Here is a 20,122-nt window from a genome sequence, read left to right on the forward strand (position 1 = left end):
ATTGACCTAAATCAGTTTGCATATAACTGAGCTGTGAGCTCTTTGGCTACTCCTAAAATCCTCTCACTTGGAACTTAATAAGATACTTTTAATATGCTTTTTGGGTTTTGTTTAATATGTACAATGTACTCTCATTGCAGCTTTTGGTTCCTTTATTTTATTCACATTAGTTTTTTCCCCTTCCATATAAGCTGTGCACATTTAATATGCCTTTTTAGCATACAACTGTGTGCACATCAAAATTCCCGTTAGGCACATGAACTTATGATGTCAAAGACCAATTCTAGGCATTGTTGGGCAGTCAGAAGCAACATGCCTGTAATCGCAGATATCTCTACCCCCTGCTTGCTTGCCAATAGGTTTGGTAGGTCTCGTGTTTTTTTGAGTTGTTTTGCCAGGGCTTCTGAGCCTTTATTTCTTTGTTTTTCTTATTTTAATGCAAGTGCCCTGAGAGTTACTGTTGCTTATAAATTGACAAAGTAAAATAACATTTAAGCAATCTCCCTCTCGCATCTCAAAGGCAACCTGCTCAGATGCTGTGTGTTGGAACATAACATGTTGATCCAGTGACCAAGATATCTGTGTTACTACTCCTCATAACTGCCTATGCACTGATTTACAGTTCAAAGCAAGAAAATCACGGAACTAACTATTTGGGGAATGGCAAAAAGAGACACGAGAAAAGTTGTGTGAATTTTGTCATGATTCTCTGCATATACAACAGGAAAACAGATCCCCTCTCTAAAGACTAAATCTGCTTGCCTGAGAATTAACACAAAGATTTGGCGATCTCTGTGTACTCACCAGGAGCAGGTAGGAAGCTATCATCCAGGCTGTCATTCAGGCATGTCTCAGTTGGATCTGAACTATATCGCTGGATAAAGCTGTCTTCTCTCACTGGAAAGCCCTGCTGGTTAGGGGAAAGCATTGATTAAAACAAGGTGTATGGCACACTGCTTGTAATAGCACAACACAGCCATCCCAAATCTAAAGATAAACCTCGATGACCTGTGTTTGTTTTAAGCACTCAATGATCTGGAAAAAGCTGTGGAACAGTTTCACAGTTTCTGCCTGTGGCCCTGAATTATTCGGACTTACCCCATTTCTATCAATACAGGTTACAGTTGTAGAATTATTGCTGGTAGCACTCTAAAATAGAAGAAGAGGAAAAAAGTTTCATTGTTTTTGATTTAACAGAAGAAACATACTAGATTACCCGAGTGCATTTCATACTTATAAAAACTGTTTTGAAAACATTAACGTTTATTTTGGCAAAAGAACTGAACCAGGAAAGTTGATGCCATAATGCATTTAAAGTGTTACTGCATTTGTTGGTTTTGTTGCTGCTGCTACTGCAACAAGAGACTAGCATGGCTACCATCCTGGACTTTTCTCAATACGGAAGCTTTTTGGAAATAATTCCATACCAATGAACTTAAGAGAGGTGTCCGTGAGTTTGATGGGCTGCTGAAAAATCCCTGGTGTGGAATGAGGTATTCATCTGCATCCACAATGTCCTCCATGTCTTCCTCTTCCATCAGACTTCGGTAGAATTTTGAGTCTGTGGGGCTTGGTAAGTGCATTCTTTCATCACCCTGTCAGGAGGCAAACCACAATGAGAACTTGTGATTTTGGGTTGCACCATTAATCATAGGTAGACATTTATCATTTCTCCCAACAGCTCATGCAATAAAATACAAATTCAAACTGAGACCAAGAATGGCAAAGTTCTGTATTCATGGCAGCTGCTTCATTATAGCACTAGATCTAGCTAGCCCAGCATCCTATTTCCAAAGTGGTTCACTTCGCAGAAGTCTTCATGATGATGCTTGTGGGCCTTTGCCCTTGTTCTTCCCCAGGCAGCTCATTTTCAGTGTGCCAACAACAGTCCAGGTGTCTGAAGTTGGGTTGTGTAGAACCCACCTTAGGAAGTTTCACTAGTCTTACTAGACTTCTTTATGCTTCCCTTGAAATACTTCAGAAATTTTGCCGGAGCTGAAACCTCTAAATTTACACTGAAATTTGGGTTCATGAAAAATTTGGTGCTGAGTGAGGACAGTCATAATTTTTGCTACACAACACAGCCCCCTTCAGAGGCGGGGTGCTGCTTAGCACGTCCTTCCATTATTGGAAGAGCTGCAAAAACTGCCTCCTGCCTTCCGTTAGCAGAGATCACTGCTAATGGAAAATCACAAAAGCATTCTGTCTGGTTGATGAATAGTTCAAGAGCTAATATGGATTACAAATACATCAAAATCATGTTACCAGATTATATAACTTGTGTTTAATTTACCAACTGAGACACGGAAATTTTTGTTTTTAGCTTTATAGAAAACAGCAACAACTGTTTTGCACCACTTCAGCCACTTTAAAATAATTTTATTATGCTAAAATAATCTTAACATACATTTCTTTCTTACTGTTTTCCTTAAAAAAGTAGTCACCACATTACTGATGGTCAATACCTGTATAACCAGGTAGCGCTGGGGGTCCCGAGCCATTTTGGAGAATTCTGCTATCAGCTCCCGAAATTTGGGGCGACTCTCTGCATCAATCATCCAACCTTAAGATAGAAGAGAGAGAGAGAGAGAGAGAGAGGGAGGGAGGGAGGGAGGGAGGGAGGGAGGGAGGAAGGGGACAGAGTTCAAAGTGACACTTGAAAAACCAGGAACATCTGCTAGTAAAAATGTAAACTATAAAAGGAACCAAAAACGTCTGATTCCCTTGCATAATACTGAACACTAAACGCTCGCTAGAATTGGGAAACCACCATTGCTCCTTTACTCCAAAAAATCCTAGGTCTATAACCTGATATCTAGGGTGGGTGGGTTATTTTGTCTGCAATCTCCATCTGAAAACAGAATCCACAAGCACAATAGTGTCGTAATTTCTGTTTTTGTTTTTTGGTACGCCTACTTTGTTTATTATCTTGTCTGATTAAGAGTTCTGGAGAACTTAGAGGTCTGCCATACTTTTGTGAACACTTGGGTTGGTTTCAGTAAATGTACTTTCCTGATGTGAATTTAGCTTTAGCTTTGTAATTTACAGCAGATCTGTCATAAATTCAAAATGAAATATTTAATGCCACCTAGTGGATGATTTTATGTACCTTTTCTGAAACTGAAAAATAACACTTCTACCAGGTTCCTTATATACCGTTTAAGGAGGGAGAAAAGATTCATACTTAAGTAGGATCAGGGGTGCCAACTTGAATAAAATATTGTGGGGGCCCAGGTAAGCCCCGCCCAGCATAATCCATCGCATTACACAGTGCACACACAGCATTTGAATGGAAATGCCCACCAACTTTGTGGGGGGCGCTCAAATATTTTATTGTGTTTCTTTCCACGTTTCTGGTGCCCTCTTCCCATCCATAATCTGGTTACATACCTCCAACAAAGGTTGTATCAAATAGTCCTTCAGAACCTTGTAATATTTGGAGGTAAGTCCATCCGGGCCTGGAGATTTGCCTAGTTGCATATTCTGAATGGCACCTTCAATTTCCTGTGAGGTTATTGTAGAGTTCAAGATTGATCTTTTATCTTGAGTTATTTTTGATAGTCCATTTATCTTTAAAAATTGATCTATCTCTGATTCTTTCTGGGGCCCCTGTGCATACAGTTCTTTGAAGTATCTGTGGAAGCGCCTCCTAATTTCTTCTGGTTTCTGTACGATCCTTCCATCAATCTCTAGATTTGTTATCGTGTTTAGCTTTTGTCTTTTTTTCAGCTGCCAAGCTAGCAGCTTTCCACATTTATTTGCTGATTCAAAAGATCTTTGCTTCATCTGTTTTATTTTCCATTCAATCTCCTGATTAATCAATTTTGAGTATTCTGCTTGGTGGAATTTAATTTCTCTCAGCACCTCCTTGGACTTTGGTTTGGTTCTCAGTTTTTTTTCTCCTTGGTGTATTTTCTCCAATATTTTGTCCTTCTTTCCGTTCCAAAGTTTTTTCTTGATTGAATTCTGTTGTATCAGAAACCCTCTCATAAAAGCTTTGCTTGCGTCCCAGATCGTTCTTTTTTCAACTGTAGTATTCAGATTTATCTCAAAATAGTCCTTTAATGTTTTTTGGGCCTTTTTCACAATCTCTTGATCTCTTAGTAGTGTGTCATTCATTCTCCATCTGAAGGAACCGGGTTGAATTAATCTAAGTTCTATTTTCAAGGCGTTGTGGTCGGAGCATGTTTTTGGGCAGATTTCCACCTTTTTAGTCTTGGGTGCCAGCCCCCTGGAGGTCCAGATTTGGTCGATCCTTGACCAAGACAGGTGGGCCTCAGAGAAAAAAGTTCCTTCTTTACCTAGGGGGTTCTTTGTCCTCCATATGTCGATCAAATCCAGATTGTCAGTCAGTTCGAAAAAAGTTTTGGGCAGTCTGCCGTCTGATGTTAAGTTTTGGTTGTAAGACTTATCCATATGTGTAGACACCACTCCATTCATATCTCCCATCATTATGATGTTAGCATAATCCAGATAGTCCAGCAACGTCTCATGCAGCTTCTTGAAAAATTCTGATTTCCCGTCATTTGGGGCATAAATTCCTAATATCAATATTTTTTCTCCTTGGGTTTGAATTTCAATTGCCAAAATTCTTCCTTGTTCATCCTTAAATAGAAATTTGGGTATCAGGCTCTCCTTAGCGTAAATCACCACTCCTCTTTTCTTTACTTTGTCAGACGAAATAAATTCTTGGCCTAATCTTTTATTTACCAAAACCTTCCTGTGGAGCCTGGTCACATGGGTTTCTTGTAGGCAAATAATGTCCAATTGTTCTTTCTTCAATATGTGAAATAACCTCCTTCTTTTCTCCGGGGAATTTCCGCCATTTATATTCCAACTGAGTAGCCGCAGAGACATCCTGAACTATTCTGCTACACCTAGAGCGGTGTATCTTCTTTCTCCTCTGGTTCCGAAGGTGCAGGTATTGCTCCACCTGGGTTGGGTAAAGGCCAATTAGCTGCTGCTTCTTTTTGGAGGTCTTCTCCGTGATCGTGCTGGAACTTTTGTAAGTCCTCTGGTGATCTTATTTTAACCTTCTTCTGTTTGTAAGTGAATGATAACCCTTGTGGGAACTCCCACCTGTAAGGAATTGTGTTGAGTCTCAGCAACTTAGCCAAATCTGAGTAGGTGGCTCTCAAGTCCAATAACTGTTTAGGAATATCTCGGTAAATTTCCACCCTTTTCTCTTGTATCACAATTGAGTTTTTGAAGTGTAGGCCTAGTATTTTGTCTCTCTCCTCCCTTGATCTCAAAGCTATTAAGCAGTCTCTGGATCTATCTTTTCTTACTAATCTTCCCAACCGAAAAGCCGATACAATTTTGAAATCAATTTCTTCTTTTAAGTCCCAGAATTTTGTAAACTCTGTTGTCAAAAGTCCTTTCAAATCTTCTTGTTCAATTTCTGGGACTGCCCTTAGTCTGAGGTTGGTCTCGCGATTTTTCAATTCCACCAACGAGAGATAGGTTTGTTGGTCCCCTATCTGTTTATGAAGAGGCTTGACTTCCGCTTTAACTTCCTCGACTTCTTTTTTAGCTGATGTTGCAATTTGAACGGCTTCCCCTGCCAATTTACGATTCTCTTCTGTTGCTCCTTGCAATTTTTCAATTGCTTGGGTATGTTGGGAAACCTGATCTGTCAATTTCTGGATCGAGGATGTTGCTTGGTCAATTTTTGTTGATTGGTTATCAATTTTTTGATTTATTGCTGACAATTGTTCCAAAACTTGTTTCAGTACTGCCTCAGCTCCTCCTGCTGCCATATCTTCCTCTTCAGATTTTTCAGGCTTTTCGGTTTCTACTTTTTGTGTCGCAAGCACAGCTGGAACTGATAATCTACGTCCCTGAGTTAAAGTTGTTTGCAAAAGCTGTGCTTGCTTTTTTGCTTTCTCTTTTTCCTTAGCTTCCTTAGCTTTGGCTGCTCTTGTCTTTCCTGTGCCACTCATCAGTCAACGTTCAAGGTCAAGTGTTGTAATCCCATGGGAAAGGCAAGTCCAGAATTAAAAACAGTCTATTGAGAGAAGGTAAACAGAGAAACTTTCCCAGGCCTCTATATTCCCAATGTCCTCTAGGGGGAGTGCCACCAAAGTTTTAGTAAGAAGAAGGTAACTTTCCGCAATTAAAGTCTCTTTGTTCCAGCTTTAAAAACAATTTTAAAAGCAAATTAGTTCCAGCACGCTAAAAGAAAGGTCCTGCAGAGCCCTTTTAAACATATAACAAAGTTCCAGCAAGGTGCCTGCAATTGTATCCACTTCAGCTAGGTGAGCTCAAAATTACACTATCCAGTTACAAAAGTATCTGGAAGCTTGCAACAGTTCCGCAGTTTAAACAACTTTACCCGGCCACCCGGGAATTTGGGGTTAGAGTCTTCCCTTGCCCTTGGGGTGTCCGCTCCAGGTCTATTTTATGCTGTATTTATTCTTTAAAAGTAAAATTCAAATGTGCACGAAAGTCCCGATTTAAAGCTTCAAAGCTTCCCTGTTCACAGCGCTTTCCGCTCTTTAGACCGTCTGCTTTGATCTTGAAAGCAGTGTCGGAAGACGGACTTCCTCTTTCTCGTCTCCCGTTTTTAGCCAAATTTTCCGATTTGATTTGTAGAATCTTAGGTCCTTACTCACGGGTTTGATGTTTCAGCCCGATGTTTCTTGGAAGAAAGGTCAGCGCTCATCCGTGACAGCCGCGCGGCTTCGCCTCCGCAGAAAGAGCGATGAACCCACAGCACCGCTCCCCCTCCTTCACTCCGGAGCCCCTTACGGGGTTCCTTTTGTGATTTCGGGGTCGCTCCAGGTGCCCGCCGGGTCCCACGGCCACGGACTCACTCTGCCCGTGGTTTATCTTGATGGGTTGCCGCTGCGCCGTCGCGAGCAACCCTTTTCTGCGGTGCCCCTCTTCAGAGCTCGAAGAGGTCCGCCATCACGGTTTTGCGCCGCCTCCGGAAGTCTCAAATATTTTATTGTGGAAGCCAAAGCCCCCAAGGCCCCTAGGAGTTGTCTCCTATTAGTGAGATATAACCCCAGAACAACCATTCCTATAAAAACACTTATTTCAATCTCAGTGTGTTACAGAATAGTGTAAAGGGACCCCTGACCATTAGGTCCAGTCGTGGCCGACTCTGGGGTTGCGGCGCTCATCTCGCTTTATTGGCCGAGGGAGCCGGCGTACAGCTTCCGGGTCATGTGGCCAGCAGGACTAAGCCGCTTCTGGCGAACCAGAGCAGCACACAGAAACGCCGTTTACCTTCCCGTCGGAGCGGTACCTATTTATCTACTTGCACTTTGATGTGCTTTCGAATGGCTAGGTTGGCAGGAGCAGGGACCAAGCAACGGGAGCTCACCCCGTCCTTGCGGGGATTCGAACCGCCGATCAGCAAGTCCTAGGCTCTGTGGTTTAACCCACAGCGCCACCTGCGTCCCTACAGAGTAGTGTAGTTCTGCTTTATTCAACCTTTTTTTGTGGAGCATTTCAATGCATTTCACAACAGGTCTGGTCTCACAAGCTCCTCACTGATATACAGGTGAAACTTGAAAAATTAGAATATCATGGAAAAGTTCGTTTATTTCAGTAATTTTCTGAGATTGTTAATTTGGGGTTTTCATCAGCTGTATGCCATAATCATCACAATTATAACAAATAAAGGCTTGACATATCTCGCTTTGCATGTCATGAGTCTATCTCATATATTAGTTTCACCTTTTAAGCTGAATTACTGAAATAAATGAACTTTTCCACGATATTCTAATTTTTTGAGTTTCACCTGTATATGGGGCTATTCCACAACACTGCCTTGTGAATTCTAACTGGGGTCATATTTCCCAATGAATGGCAATCTTAAGCATATTGTTTTAAAAAGGTATACTGTAATTGCCTTTCTTATTCAATGAACCATACTATCCATACTAACACATACAAGGAATCAGAATCAGAAGAATCTTTATTTGCATCAGCCACTAGCCATAGCAATAAAATAAAATACAATGTACTGAGACAGAGGTAGAAACTTAACTATACAAAATATGTTTTGGAGGTTTACATCAATAATCAAATAATAGATCTTATTCTAATTGCCCCTGCTAATTTTTTTTTCCTTGTGGTTTTTGCTGTCACCTGGGTATCTTGATCTGCTAGAACAGGCATGTCCAGCCTCCAGTAGGCTGTGGCTACTATCCAATATAAAAAACTGGCATTGATCTACCACACTATCTCAGTGTCGTTTTTCAACTTAAACATATTACATTTGGCTGGGGAAACCCAGTTGGATGGGCAGGGTATAAATAATAAATTATGACGGTGATAAAAATAACAAATTATTACCCCCACACCAGCCCCTTCCCAGGGCCCTTGGTGCGCACAGGAAGCCAACACACTCCAAAATGTCCAATTCTCCCTTTACCGGATGAAGAGCTCCTTGGGGAGGAGAGGCAGCAGCTTACTTTTGAGTAAACGCAGCTAGGCTGGAGCTGGAAAGGTGGGGAAAGTTCAGCATCCACTCAGAACTAGGAGGGAGAGGGCATTTTCTTTCCATGGGAACTGGTGGGAGGAGCTTGCAGGGGGCAGAGGCAGCTGCTTTGCGCCTTTCTGGGCCGGCCAGCTGACTGGGTATCAGGCAAAGCCGGCGGCCAAAGAGGAGTGCTTGAGGCAGCCGCGAGGATGAGGCACCATCAGCGCCAGTCAGAGCGCTTGCTGCGGCAGCCTGGTTAAGTGGAGCCTCGACCAGCCGCTGTTGAGTGCGCACTGAAGGCACCCAGCGGCCATGGGAGAGGGCAATGGGCGGAGGCGTGCTGAGGCCTTGGTCATGATCAACGAAAATCCATCACGCGATTGACGCGTTGGACATGCCTGTGCTAGAAGAAATGACACGGTAGCAATGGTTGGGCAATCTGGTATGGATAGAGGGGCAATAACCTCATTCCTCAAATCTTTATAAACAGGGCAAGCTAGAAGCACATGAGCCACGGACTCAATACTGCCATCTCCACATGGACATAATTGTTTTTCCAGTGGAATTTTTTGAAATCGACCCTCAGGTACAGCTGAAGGCAGTATATGCAATCGTGCATAAGTAGAAAATAATCATACCATGGACAAAATTTCCTTATCGTGGCCAAATCATTCTGTCGTTCAATATCATATAAAGGTAAAGGGACCCCTGACCGTTAGGTCCAATCGCGGACGACTCTGGGGTTGCAGTGCTCATCTCACTTTACTGGCCGAGGGAGCTTCCGGGTCATGTGGCCAGCAGGACTAAGCCGCTTCTGGTGAACCAGAACAACGCACAGAAACGCCGTTTACCTTCCCGCCGGGGCAGTACCTATTTATCTACTTGCACTCTGAAATGCTTTCGAACTGCTAGGTTGGCAGGAGCTGGGACCGAACAATGGGAGCTCAATGGCCGACCTTCCGATCGGCAAGCCCTAGTCTCGGTGGTCTAACCCTGATATCATCAATATCATTTAGGCACTGTCTAATTAAATTATTTGCTTTACTGAAGCCCAGTGTTAATAACTGTTGTGTTGATAAAACAGAAAAATTAAACTTTTGGTTGACAATTTTACTCCAAGTGCTCTCATGACAATCTAAGGGTAATAGACCAGTGGGGTTTAAATTTAGCCTAAGCCAATAATTAAATGCCCTACACCAAATCTAATTCAACGGAGAGGAGATTAGCCTCCTAGACCAATGAAGCATTTGGAACACAGGATGGAACAGGGGAAAAATGCCTTAGGAACTGAGATTGAACAGCTTCTGTAGATCCAAGGTGAGCGCCTGTCCAAATCTGAGCCCCATATAATAACCGTGCTGGGGGTTTAGCTTCAAACACTTCAAGTGCTGATGGTATGTGTTTGCCACCTTTTGTATGGAAAAGCATGTCAGAATTTTGGTGTTTTGAGACACTTTTTCCTTTGCATATTTCTGATGTGCTCCCCATGACCCTGTTGACTGAAAAGTAAGGCTGAGGTATTTAATGACTTTTACTTGTTTGATCAACTGATTATCCATATACCATCTGTGGGCCCTATAGTTTCTTGAAAACAGCATGACTTTGGTTTTCTTGTAATTCATAGCCAGCTGTTTTCTTTGTCAGTATCCTGAGAATGCCCTCATGAATCTTTTTAGGCCCACTTTCGTTTGAGATAGAAGTACCACATCATCTGTGTATAATAATATAGAGATGGCTTTTGTGGCCAATTTAGGGGCATATTCTGGGAATGTTAAATCTGGACAATATCATTTATATATAAACAGTGCAGGTGCTAGGATACAACCTTGCTTAACTCCCTTTGTGGCTGGTACGGATCCTGTGAGCTGCCCATTTGTAGAGCAACACACTTTCAGCACAGTGTTTATATAGACATTTAATCAAGGAATTGACTTACATTTGACCATGATCATGTAGACATCTATTGTACAAATGGGAGGCTGAGGCAACCGCTCTCCTTTCTCCAAGACAGAGGAAATTTCACTGGCTGGGATACAATCATATGGTTTTGATCCAAATGTCATCAATTCCCAAACTGTGACACCTGAAATGTCATAGCAAACCAGAATGTTAAAGACTCATCCTATAGGGAAGACTACTCCTAGTTCGCCTGCAGATGTGCAGTTGCTGTCTGGGGGCGTGAAAGGACTGCAGAGAGGACTGCAGGGACTATGACCCTGGGCAGGCAGGCAGCACTGAAAACATCTGCCGTCCCAGCTAGGCCTACACCAGCTGCTGGGGCAACACTTCGGGGGCAGAATGAGGGCATGGTCAGCCCCCCATGGTAAAATTGTTTTAAAGGGAATGTGGTTTTTAACTTAGGTGTTTTAAAGGTTGGTGTTGTTTTATTTGAGAGTTGTTTTAATTTGTGCTGGCTGCTTAAATGAGTGAAGGGCAGATCCAAGGGAAGCCCACCCTCGACTCCATTGGCTCCGCCCCCTGCACAGCCCAAGCACCAGCCTGCATCCCCATTCGCCAAAGCAGGGGGCAGGCATAGGATCTGGTTCCTGATAGGCGGAGGGGGCTTATGCCAGGCTGAATTAATTTGTTTTCAGGGGAGAGGGAAGGGCCTGCCCTGGGAGTGGGCCCTAGCCAACAGAATTGCTGGGGACACATTCCACTAGGGAGGATGCTCTGAGACACCCAGTCTCAGTAATCACGGGTGGGAGGAGGAGTTGCTTGAGGCATGGATCATGTCATTCCTAAGCAGGCGAGTTTTGTTGCTGTCTGGTATCAATAAGGGTGTCCCACATGACCTTAACGTGGCACTGTGTAAGGCCAGGTCAAGACCACTGCCATTCATGACATGCTGGTGGGTGGAGGTTGTGACCTGCCATGCGTAACAGAGACTTGACAGGACATGGCAGCTGGGCTTGTTCTTGCTGCTGCTTGTCTGCCAGGTTTCTCTTACACACAGCAACCCAGATCCTATGGGGGGAGGGGGGGTTGCAGTGATATTTAGGAAGTCATTAGTTTTCATCAGGCACAGGGGCGATAGGGGCAGTAAAGGATTCCTACTGATGTACCGACTTCCCAGCTGCACCAAGGATTCCCTGCCAGAGCTGCTTCAGGCCGTGGTGGATGTTCTCCTGGAGACACCTAGTTTGGTGATCCTATGTGATTTTAGCATCCATACCAACACAACCTTACAAGGGGCCATTTGGGACTCTGTAGAAAGCATGGCCTCCATAGGGCTGTCCCTGAATAACTCTGGCTGTACTCATAGCTGTGGACAAGCCTTAGATCTGGTGTTTACTTCTATGGATGTTGGTTATTTGACATAAAGTTCCAGTGGAAAAAAAGAAGTGCCACGATTAGATCACTTCCTGATGCAACTAGACTTCTCCACAACCTTTACTCTCTGCATGGAGATAAGACCAATTTGAATGGTCTGCCCCCAACACTTAGTGGATCCAAATAGCTTCCAGAGAATGGTAGGGGATGTATTATCCCAGGTTGATGCCCTTTCAGCTGATTCCCTGGTGGCCTGCTAGAAGCCGGAGTTAACCAGGGCTATCAAATGTATGGTTCCAAAGCACCCTCATTGATTGCATGGAGCTCAGATGGTTCTGTGGTTTTTCCTGGAGCTGAGGGCAATGAAACAATCGCTGAGATTGTTACAGCACCAGGGGCGAAGAATTCATTCCAAATCAGACTGAACATGGGTTAGTGCTCAATGTCCAGTCTACCAAGTGATGGTGAAGAGAACCTTCTCCACTATTGCATCTGTGGAAAACAGTTCCAGGAGACTCGTTCAGATGGTTCGTCATCTAACGCAACCACCTTCACCACTGGGGCCTGATAAGGACCTGCAATGATTTTGCAGATAAAATTTACAGTGGTACCTCGAGTTACATATGCTTCAGGTTATAGACTCCGCTAACCCAGAAATAGTACCTTGGGTTAAGAACTTTGCTTCAGGATGAGAACAAAAATCATGCTCGGACGGCACAGTGGCAGCAGGAGGCCCCATTAGCTAAAGTGGTGCTTCAGGTTAAGAAGAGTTTCAGGTTAAGAACAGACCTCCGGAATGAATTAAGTACTTAACCGGAAGTACCACTGTATTAAATTCGAAAAGAAGTAGACTCCACTGTGGTAGGAAGAGTGGGAGAGTGCCAGAGATCTGTCTAGTCAAGTTGCATGGGATCAATTTCAACCTGTTGCTTCCACATGGACAGGCTGCTTGGATGAGTGAAACCAACCACCTTTCTCCTTGATCCTTGCCCATCCTAGCTCATAAAAGCGAGCCAGGGAAGGGCTGGGCAATGGGCTCCATGGGGTGGTGAATGATTCTCTCTGTGAGGGAGCCTTTCTGGACTCTGCCTGCCTGCCAGCTGTCTCATCAGAATGGTGCATGTGCTAGTTATCTCCACATCAGAAGCTAGGTGTTTTCAAAGGGGTCCTATCCCTGCATTGTTGTGTATACATTAGATACCTATACAAGTGATTTGGAGGTTTTTTTGTATGGGAGGTGCAATCCAGCATCTGAGGCCCCCCCCCACTGTAGTCTGAAGTGGTACAGCCCATACACAGCTTTACTGCCTCAGAGGAACAAAGCCTTAACCTTCTTTTAAGAAACTGTTTAGCAACTGAAGCGTAAAATTATGATAAACACCTGAGAAAAATCCCTTACTCCCTTTCCTCACATACATATTAGTGAAATGTTTTTTGTGTTTATAATCATAATGTTCAATAACTTTTCCTATTAAATATATTCTTATAAACATCATGGGGGGAAATGAGCTCTTTCAGAAGATCATAAAATCTGCTCAGCTGCCTATCAAGAATCAGCATAGCACTTTTTTCAGACTTACCATAACTCCAAACATCACTTTGGTGGGTGTAAATGCGATGCAGAATAGACTCCAGCGCCATCCATTTAATAGGAACCTAGGAAGATAGTAATGTAATTGCTAAATCTGAATACTAAATAGTAAGCACTGAGCAACAATTGGGATGAGCGCAAGGATGAGTTATATTGAAAGACTGGATGTAAGAAGACAGCCAATTAAACAGAAGAACAGAATGCAATTTGGGCCTGGTAATAATATTTATGTTGCATAAAACTGTTGTTCAGAATATGTAAACTAGAAGTTTGCCACTGATAAAACACTTTCCATTTATAACACATATTATGCATAGCTGCTTCTATTGAGCAGAGTTTAACAGATGGCTGCTAGCACAGATAGGTAACATAGTAATGCCAGTGCTTTGTTTATCAGTTAAATTTCAATGTATTTTTGTCATCTAAGATATTGCATATTAGGAAAACATTCAGAAAAGGGCAAACAACACGATCAAGGGGCTGGAGCAATTCCCCTTTGAGAAATGTTTGCAGCATCTGAGACTTTTTAGTTTAGAGAACAGCTGAGTAAGAGGTGACATGCTGTAAGTTTATAAAGCTATGCTTGGCTTGAAGAAAGTGGAGAGGTTTTTTTTGCTTTCTCCTCTAACACTAGAATTTATGGACATTCAATGAAGCTGAATTACTAAAACAAAGTAATTACTAACTCAGCATGTAATTCAGCTCAGGAGGCAGTGATAGCCACCCGCTTAGATGGCTCTGAAAGAAAACTGGACAAATTAATGGAGGATAAGGCTATCAATGGCTACTTGCCACAATGGCAGGAATGCTTCTGAATACCAGTTGCTGGAAAAGGCAGGAGGGGAGAGGGCTCTTGCGCTCAGCTCCTGTGTGTGACCTTCTCTCACGTATCAGGCTGGCCACTGTGAGAACAGGATGCTGGACTAGATGGGCCTGGTCACTGGATCAGGCTCTTTTTGTTTTCTTATGTGGGCAAGAGATTTCTTCAGGGACTGAATGGGAGTGATTCAAAAACTCTTGAGGCAGAAATGCACCAGAATTCTATCAAACAAACCAAGAGGAATGAATTTTTTAAAAATCATCATCATCTTTCTTACTTTTCCTCCTTCTGCATGGTATTCCTTTTCTTCTGCGCCAAGCAGTTTGGCCAATCCAAAGTCAGTGATCCTCACATGCTGAGGAGTCTTAACCAGGACATTCCGGGCAGCTAAATCACGGTGTACCAAACGACGTTCCTCCAGGTAATTCATTCCCTGCATCCAATAATTAGTTATAAAAATCTTTTTTTAGCGCCCCACACCAATAGCCATGCTACGTAGAATATTAAAGCACTATCGCTCTATACAATAAATGGCCAGGTCCAACGAAATTTCACCATTGTGGGAAATGGTTGCAAAGGTAGAGAGTGATTAGATGTTTTTAGGCTTATACACCTAAGTATATATTGTCATAAAGATCCTTCCAATACCTGGGAAGGTAAGATTCCACTGCCAGGTTTAGGTGCCATGCGCTGAAGTCTACGCAGATACATTCAAATCACTGCTTTCAACAAGTCAACTAAGGTATCAACTCATCTTAAATGGTCATAACATCACAAATATATGTCACCATATTAATCCAAAGGATCTCCATATACAGCCTCTTTCAATTCATCACAGAGGAAACAGAGGGATTCAGAGCAGTAGCAGGAGCAAATTTATTTGTCATGTGGGTGGTGGAAAATGCTGCATCTTTGGGCTAAAATCCTCTATTCTCTACACCATTAACAAATAGCAGAATTTATGTTTTCATGCTAAAGTAATAAACTATATTTGTGATATTCTATAGTACTAACAAATACTTCCCTTGTTTTATAGTTGTCATTGTTGGGACATGACTGTTAATAACTGTAACCAGAACCTTTACACATTATGAAACACTGGCATTCTTATATGCTTGTGAAAATGAAGCCTTTGAAAGAACTACAATCAACTCATTTTTGAAAGAGGCCAACAGAGAAAAAGGCCATTAATGCTTTGGGGGTGTGTGAACTCCCCCCAAACAGAAATGTGACGATGACACAGTAATAGGAAAATGTTTTTCTCCCAAGTGTCCACCCCCATCCTTTCTCCATTAACCTTGGACCAACATCATAGTATCTACTAAACATTTTCAGATGAACTCCCACGATGTGCTAAGGGCTCCCAATGTTGCCAAACGACTTACCCTAGCAAACTGGCAGAAGGCCACAATAAAAGCTGTTTTCATGAAATAAATGTAGCTTTAATGAGCTGTTATTCTCAATCAAATCAAATCAACAACCCCAACAAAATCCTATCAAGAGTAACCTCAGTCAAGGACTTAAATAGTTCCAGTTTATTAAATCAGCTATTCCTTCCAAAATTGAGTATATGCCTGTATTATGCTATAATATAACTGGAATGCCATGTATTAGGTAATATTCCATTAGATCTAATCCTAGAAAAAGAGGTGATTTACAGCATAATTTGATTATATACTAGTTTCTAGATTTATAGATAGTAACTGCATCTCTCATAGTACTCTGATATTCCACTTCAAAATACCCTCCCTTTTTTATTAGGAAGGTTATGAACTGCCTCTTGAGACACTTTTGCGCTGAGAAAAATTCTATGCTTCAGATAATTAAAGATAACGTCCTTCAGAAAATATTATTTCAAAGCCATAGGAAGAAATAAAGGAATGAACTCTGTGGAAGAGCACCTTTGGGATCTGGTTTCCTGCCCATGTGATGGATTTGCTACGATTTCTAGACAAGCAGATTTGGCTTCAAGACTAACACTACTTACCCAGTGTGTGTTTTAACTTTGAAAAATAATAATAATAAAACAAATATGCAGCACCAATCCTCATTGTGTGCTAGATAGTTTAAAATTCAGCTGAGTTTTCAAAAACAGCTTCCCAAAAAATCCAGAATTCCTGGTGGATGTAATCATTCCCTTCTGTCTGCTTCAGCCAGCTCTTTAAATTGTATAATATCAGCTAGTTGAGCAGCTAAGGTAAAGGTAAAGGGACCCCTGACCATTAGGTCCAGTCATGGCCAACTCTGGGGTTGCGATGCTCATCTCGCTTTATTGGCTGACGGAGCCTGCGTACAGCTTCCGGGTCATGTGGCCAGCATGACTAAGCCACTTCTGGCAAACCAGAGCAGCGCATGGAAACACCGTTTACCTTCCCGCAGGAGCAGTACCTATTTATCTACTTGGACATGCTTTCGAACTGCTAGGTTGGCAGGAGCTGGGACTGAGCAACGGGAGCTCACCCCATTGCGGGGATTCAAACCGCCGACGTTCTGATTGGCAAGTCCTAGGCTCTGTGGTTTAACCCACAGCGCCACCTGCGTCCCAGTTGAGCAGCTAGTTGAACTTAATTCCTTAATTTACCTTTGCAATCTGCACACACCAGTTGAGAAGGTGCTGGGATCCAATGTTATCCTTGTGCTCTCGAACATAGTCAAGAAGGCAGCCATACGGCATAAGCTGCGTGATGAGCTGAACGGTGGAGGTGAGGCAGATTCCCAGCAAACGGCATACATGGGGGTTGTCAACACTCGCCATGACATAGGCTTCCTGATCAGGAAAAAGAGGAGGAAAAAGAAGCTCATGAAATGATATTGTTAAGTAATCAGGCTGTGTTCATCACGCTTTGTACATGACTCTACATTTTAATAAATATAAAGATTGTTATAAAGAATGAGGCGGTAGAACTGCTGCATAAATACGAAGTGCAAGTGGAATGCCCTACATTTCAGAGTTAAAAGCTTCCTGCAGACAGCAGAGGTGGAGAAGAACCTTTTTGAGCCCAAGGGTCACATTCTTTATTGGGGAACCTTCTGGGGGCCACATGCCAGTGGGGTCAGGGCCAGGAGAAAAAGGGGTCAGAGCAACTGATCTAACTCAGTAGGATACATTCCAGTCATCCAAAAGTCAGAGGTTTCTAACTGCTTCCTGCCGCCCTGGGACTGAGGTTCCCCATCGTGGAACATGGCGAACTAGTCCAAGTCATATGCAGGGTAGATCCAATGGATTTAAGCTTAATCAGTGTTTTTTTCTGGGGGGAAGCAGGAGTACACATACCCCTAAACATTTTGTGAATCTAAGTTTGGCCTCATTGAAGGGCAGTATTTCAATATGAGTAGGAAAATGGGAGTTTAGGGAAGTTTTTAATATCTGATGTTTTATCGTATTTTTTATATTTTGTTGGAAGCCGCCCAAAGTGGCTGGGGAAACCCAGCCCGATGGGCGGGGTATAAATAATAAATTAGTAGTAGTAGTAGTAGTAGTAGTAGTAGTAGTAGTAGTAGTAGTTCCCCTAAACATTTTTTTAGAAAAAAAAGCACTGATCTTAACTAACATTGGATAATCATTCTCTGCAGTGCTGGATTACCAAATAGGCAGAGTCGGCACCAGCATCTGGGCCCTACACCTTTTAGGTGCCCCACAACAATGAATCAAGCTTTCTTAGTTCAGTGTTATTCCACTACAGTGTGTGCACAAGGCCCCCCCCCCCGAGATTTTGACTGCCCGGGGAGGCCTCCACAGGGTTTAATCCAGCACTCATCCTCTGCATGTGGCAGAGATTATTCACTATGTGGAGTCAGTTTTCAGAAGCTTCTCTTGGCAATTGTAGTATTTGCTGCAGCTCCAACTTTTCCTATGTGATGGTTGTTGTGGTTGCTGTTATTTAATTCCTTCCTTCCTTGATGGTACACACTACACCCTGAGTTCTGGGGACTGGGAATATAAACATTGGTGTAGATATGTGTGTAAAATGTACTGTGTGTCTGTGCGCGCGTGTGTAACACATACTTATATTAACAAAACTTTGTAAAAAGTTATTTCGAGGAAAGTTTAAAGACTTGTGATACTGCCATTTACTGTAGCTGAATCAGAATGGTGAACCAAATTTGCTTCTTCCTCTGCTTCCTGTTATGTCAGATACATGCTGTATTAATTTTTTAGTTAAGTCAATATTCCCCAAACTGTGCTAAAGTCCAACTCACCCTCCTGCAAAAGTTGACCTGAAGTCTACTAAACTGGGAATTTAATTGTATGGGATGTGTGTATATGTTGGCCACACAGAATATGGAGCTGTTCCAGAATTTGACAGAGCCTATTAAATTTGATACCGCCAAGTGAAACAGACGCCAACCCTCAAAGAAAGAATAATGAAGCCATTGTGCAGTCATCTGTTCTTTAAAATGCTTTGAGAAATTACAGCAAAGCTCTTGTTTTTACACTTTATCTTGGAAATCTCTGAGGTACGCCATGACCGGCTGCAAGTATGTGTGGTATTTGATGGTAAATCTCCTGAATTAGCTCTTATCCTAATAAAGTCATTACGAGCTATGGCTGGAGAATGAACTGGATTTTAATGCTTGCAGAAAAGTTCGGAAGCAGCAGAACTAATGGAAGATCCTGCTGGTTTATGTAACAGTGGAAAAGGAAAAATGTGAGGAAGGGTGTTATCCCCACTGCCCAACAGGATTGCTGCATGCTAGAACACAACACAGAAAGGGGACTTCTTAGTCGGATTCCAGAAATGCTCCTACAGTGGCCCATGCAGGTGGGACTTCAGAAGCAACAGCAAAATAAGCACTGTGTGTTTTATCTATGTTTGTATTATTTATTCTATTTATTTGTGGATTACTACAATTGATTTGTCTCATGATGTTAGCCACTCTGAACCCAGCTCTGGCAGGGGAGGGCGGGATACAAATAAAAATTATTATTATTATTATTATTATTATTATTATTATTATTATTATTATTCAAACCGACTTACATTTTTCAAAAAAGAACCCAACACCAAATATAAAATCTGGAGAGCACTGAGAAGGACACAGCTGCTCACGACGAGGCCTTGATGCACCCCCCAAAAATGCACCCAGGGCAATGGCCCCCTCAGCCACCCCTGTGCCACATCACTGCCTACAAGCTGTATATATCTATGTCCAGAATTGTTTTGCTGAGCCTTATCTTCTGCAACAGTAGACTATCTGAACCCTTTTCTGCTTCCATGTAGTGATTGGTACTGGGAGCAACTTTCACTTTGTGAGAAAAAAACTTCCACCTGAGATTCCCAGCATCTTCAACTCCCCCAATTCTTCCCACCCCACAATCCCGTAGTCCCTCAGCCTTTCTCATTTTGGCCCCCACCATGGGCCAAATCTCTTCCCGTAGAACAATGGTGGAGCTCTTGGGGCATCTCTAGCCATGAACCTCCTTCTCTGCCTGCAACAGTTCTCTTTAGAATAGGGTTGCCATACGTCCAGAATTTCCCGGACATAGTTGGAATATGGCAAACAGAAGCAGTGTCCGGGCGGAAATTGCTGAAATGTCCGGGGAAATCGAGACATAAGGCAACAACTTTAGCCCAAAAACTTTTTGAAATATGGCAACCTTACTTTAGACTTACTTCTTAAAAGCAGTTGATGGAAAATGTAAAGTGTCTCCTCTCCAAACCCAATTAAGGATGAACATAAATTTATATTTGTCTTCATGCTATAAAATCACAGTAACCAATATTTCAATGCTTCAAAAGTGTGTGTGTGGGGGGGGGAACTCACGTCAAGAATTTCTTTGTTGGCTTTAGGTGATGTGGCCTCTCTCAATTCCTTAATTGCTACAGGAATTTTAACTCTCTCACCTTCTGGAATCCAAAGCCCCTGTAAAATAAAAAGGTTAAATTTAGCATAGAGCTAAAGAGCAAACGTTTGCATGAAAAGTATATGGAAACTTCAACAGGGATGTGAATGCAGAAGCCAACAATGAGCTAGGTAACCCCTCAGGGTTAAGTATATACCA

General features: G+C 42.5%; 2 protein-coding genes across 3 annotated transcripts in view; one reads left to right on the forward strand and one right to left on the reverse strand.

Moving 5' to 3' along the window:
• Nucleotides 1-20,122, forward strand: part of BLVRA (biliverdin reductase A) — a 225,404-nt gene that overhangs the window by 166,740 nt on the left and 38,542 nt on the right. The window lies entirely within an intron of this gene.
• Nucleotides 1-20,122, reverse strand: part of EGFR (epidermal growth factor receptor) — a 143,823-nt gene that overhangs the window by 1,994 nt on the left and 121,707 nt on the right. The window contains exons 19-27 of one of the 2 annotated variants that reach the window (XM_053410047.1): nucleotides 19,885-19,983; nucleotides 16,700-16,885; nucleotides 14,396-14,551; nucleotides 13,288-13,363; nucleotides 10,371-10,517; nucleotides 2,466-2,563; nucleotides 1,428-1,595; nucleotides 1,099-1,149; nucleotides 805-907 (exon numbers count right to left, since the gene is read on the reverse strand). In XM_053410047.1, coding sequence (XP_053266022.1) covers nucleotides 805-907; nucleotides 1,099-1,149; nucleotides 1,428-1,595; nucleotides 2,466-2,563; nucleotides 10,371-10,517; nucleotides 13,288-13,363; nucleotides 14,396-14,551; nucleotides 16,700-16,885; nucleotides 19,885-19,983 — 1,084 coding nt within the window. Of the gene's footprint in view, nucleotides 1-804; nucleotides 911-1,098; nucleotides 1,150-1,427; nucleotides 1,596-2,465; nucleotides 2,564-10,370; nucleotides 10,518-13,287; nucleotides 13,364-14,395; nucleotides 14,552-16,699; nucleotides 16,886-19,884; nucleotides 19,984-20,122 lie in introns of both variants that reach the window. The other variant, XM_053410046.1, reaches the window with a different exon arrangement.

The sequence above is a fragment of the Podarcis raffonei genome, chromosome 12 (genome assembly GCF_027172205.1).
Source record: "Podarcis raffonei isolate rPodRaf1 chromosome 12, rPodRaf1.pri, whole genome shotgun sequence".
NCBI classification, from domain to species: domain Eukaryota; kingdom Metazoa; phylum Chordata; class Lepidosauria; order Squamata; family Lacertidae; genus Podarcis; species Podarcis raffonei.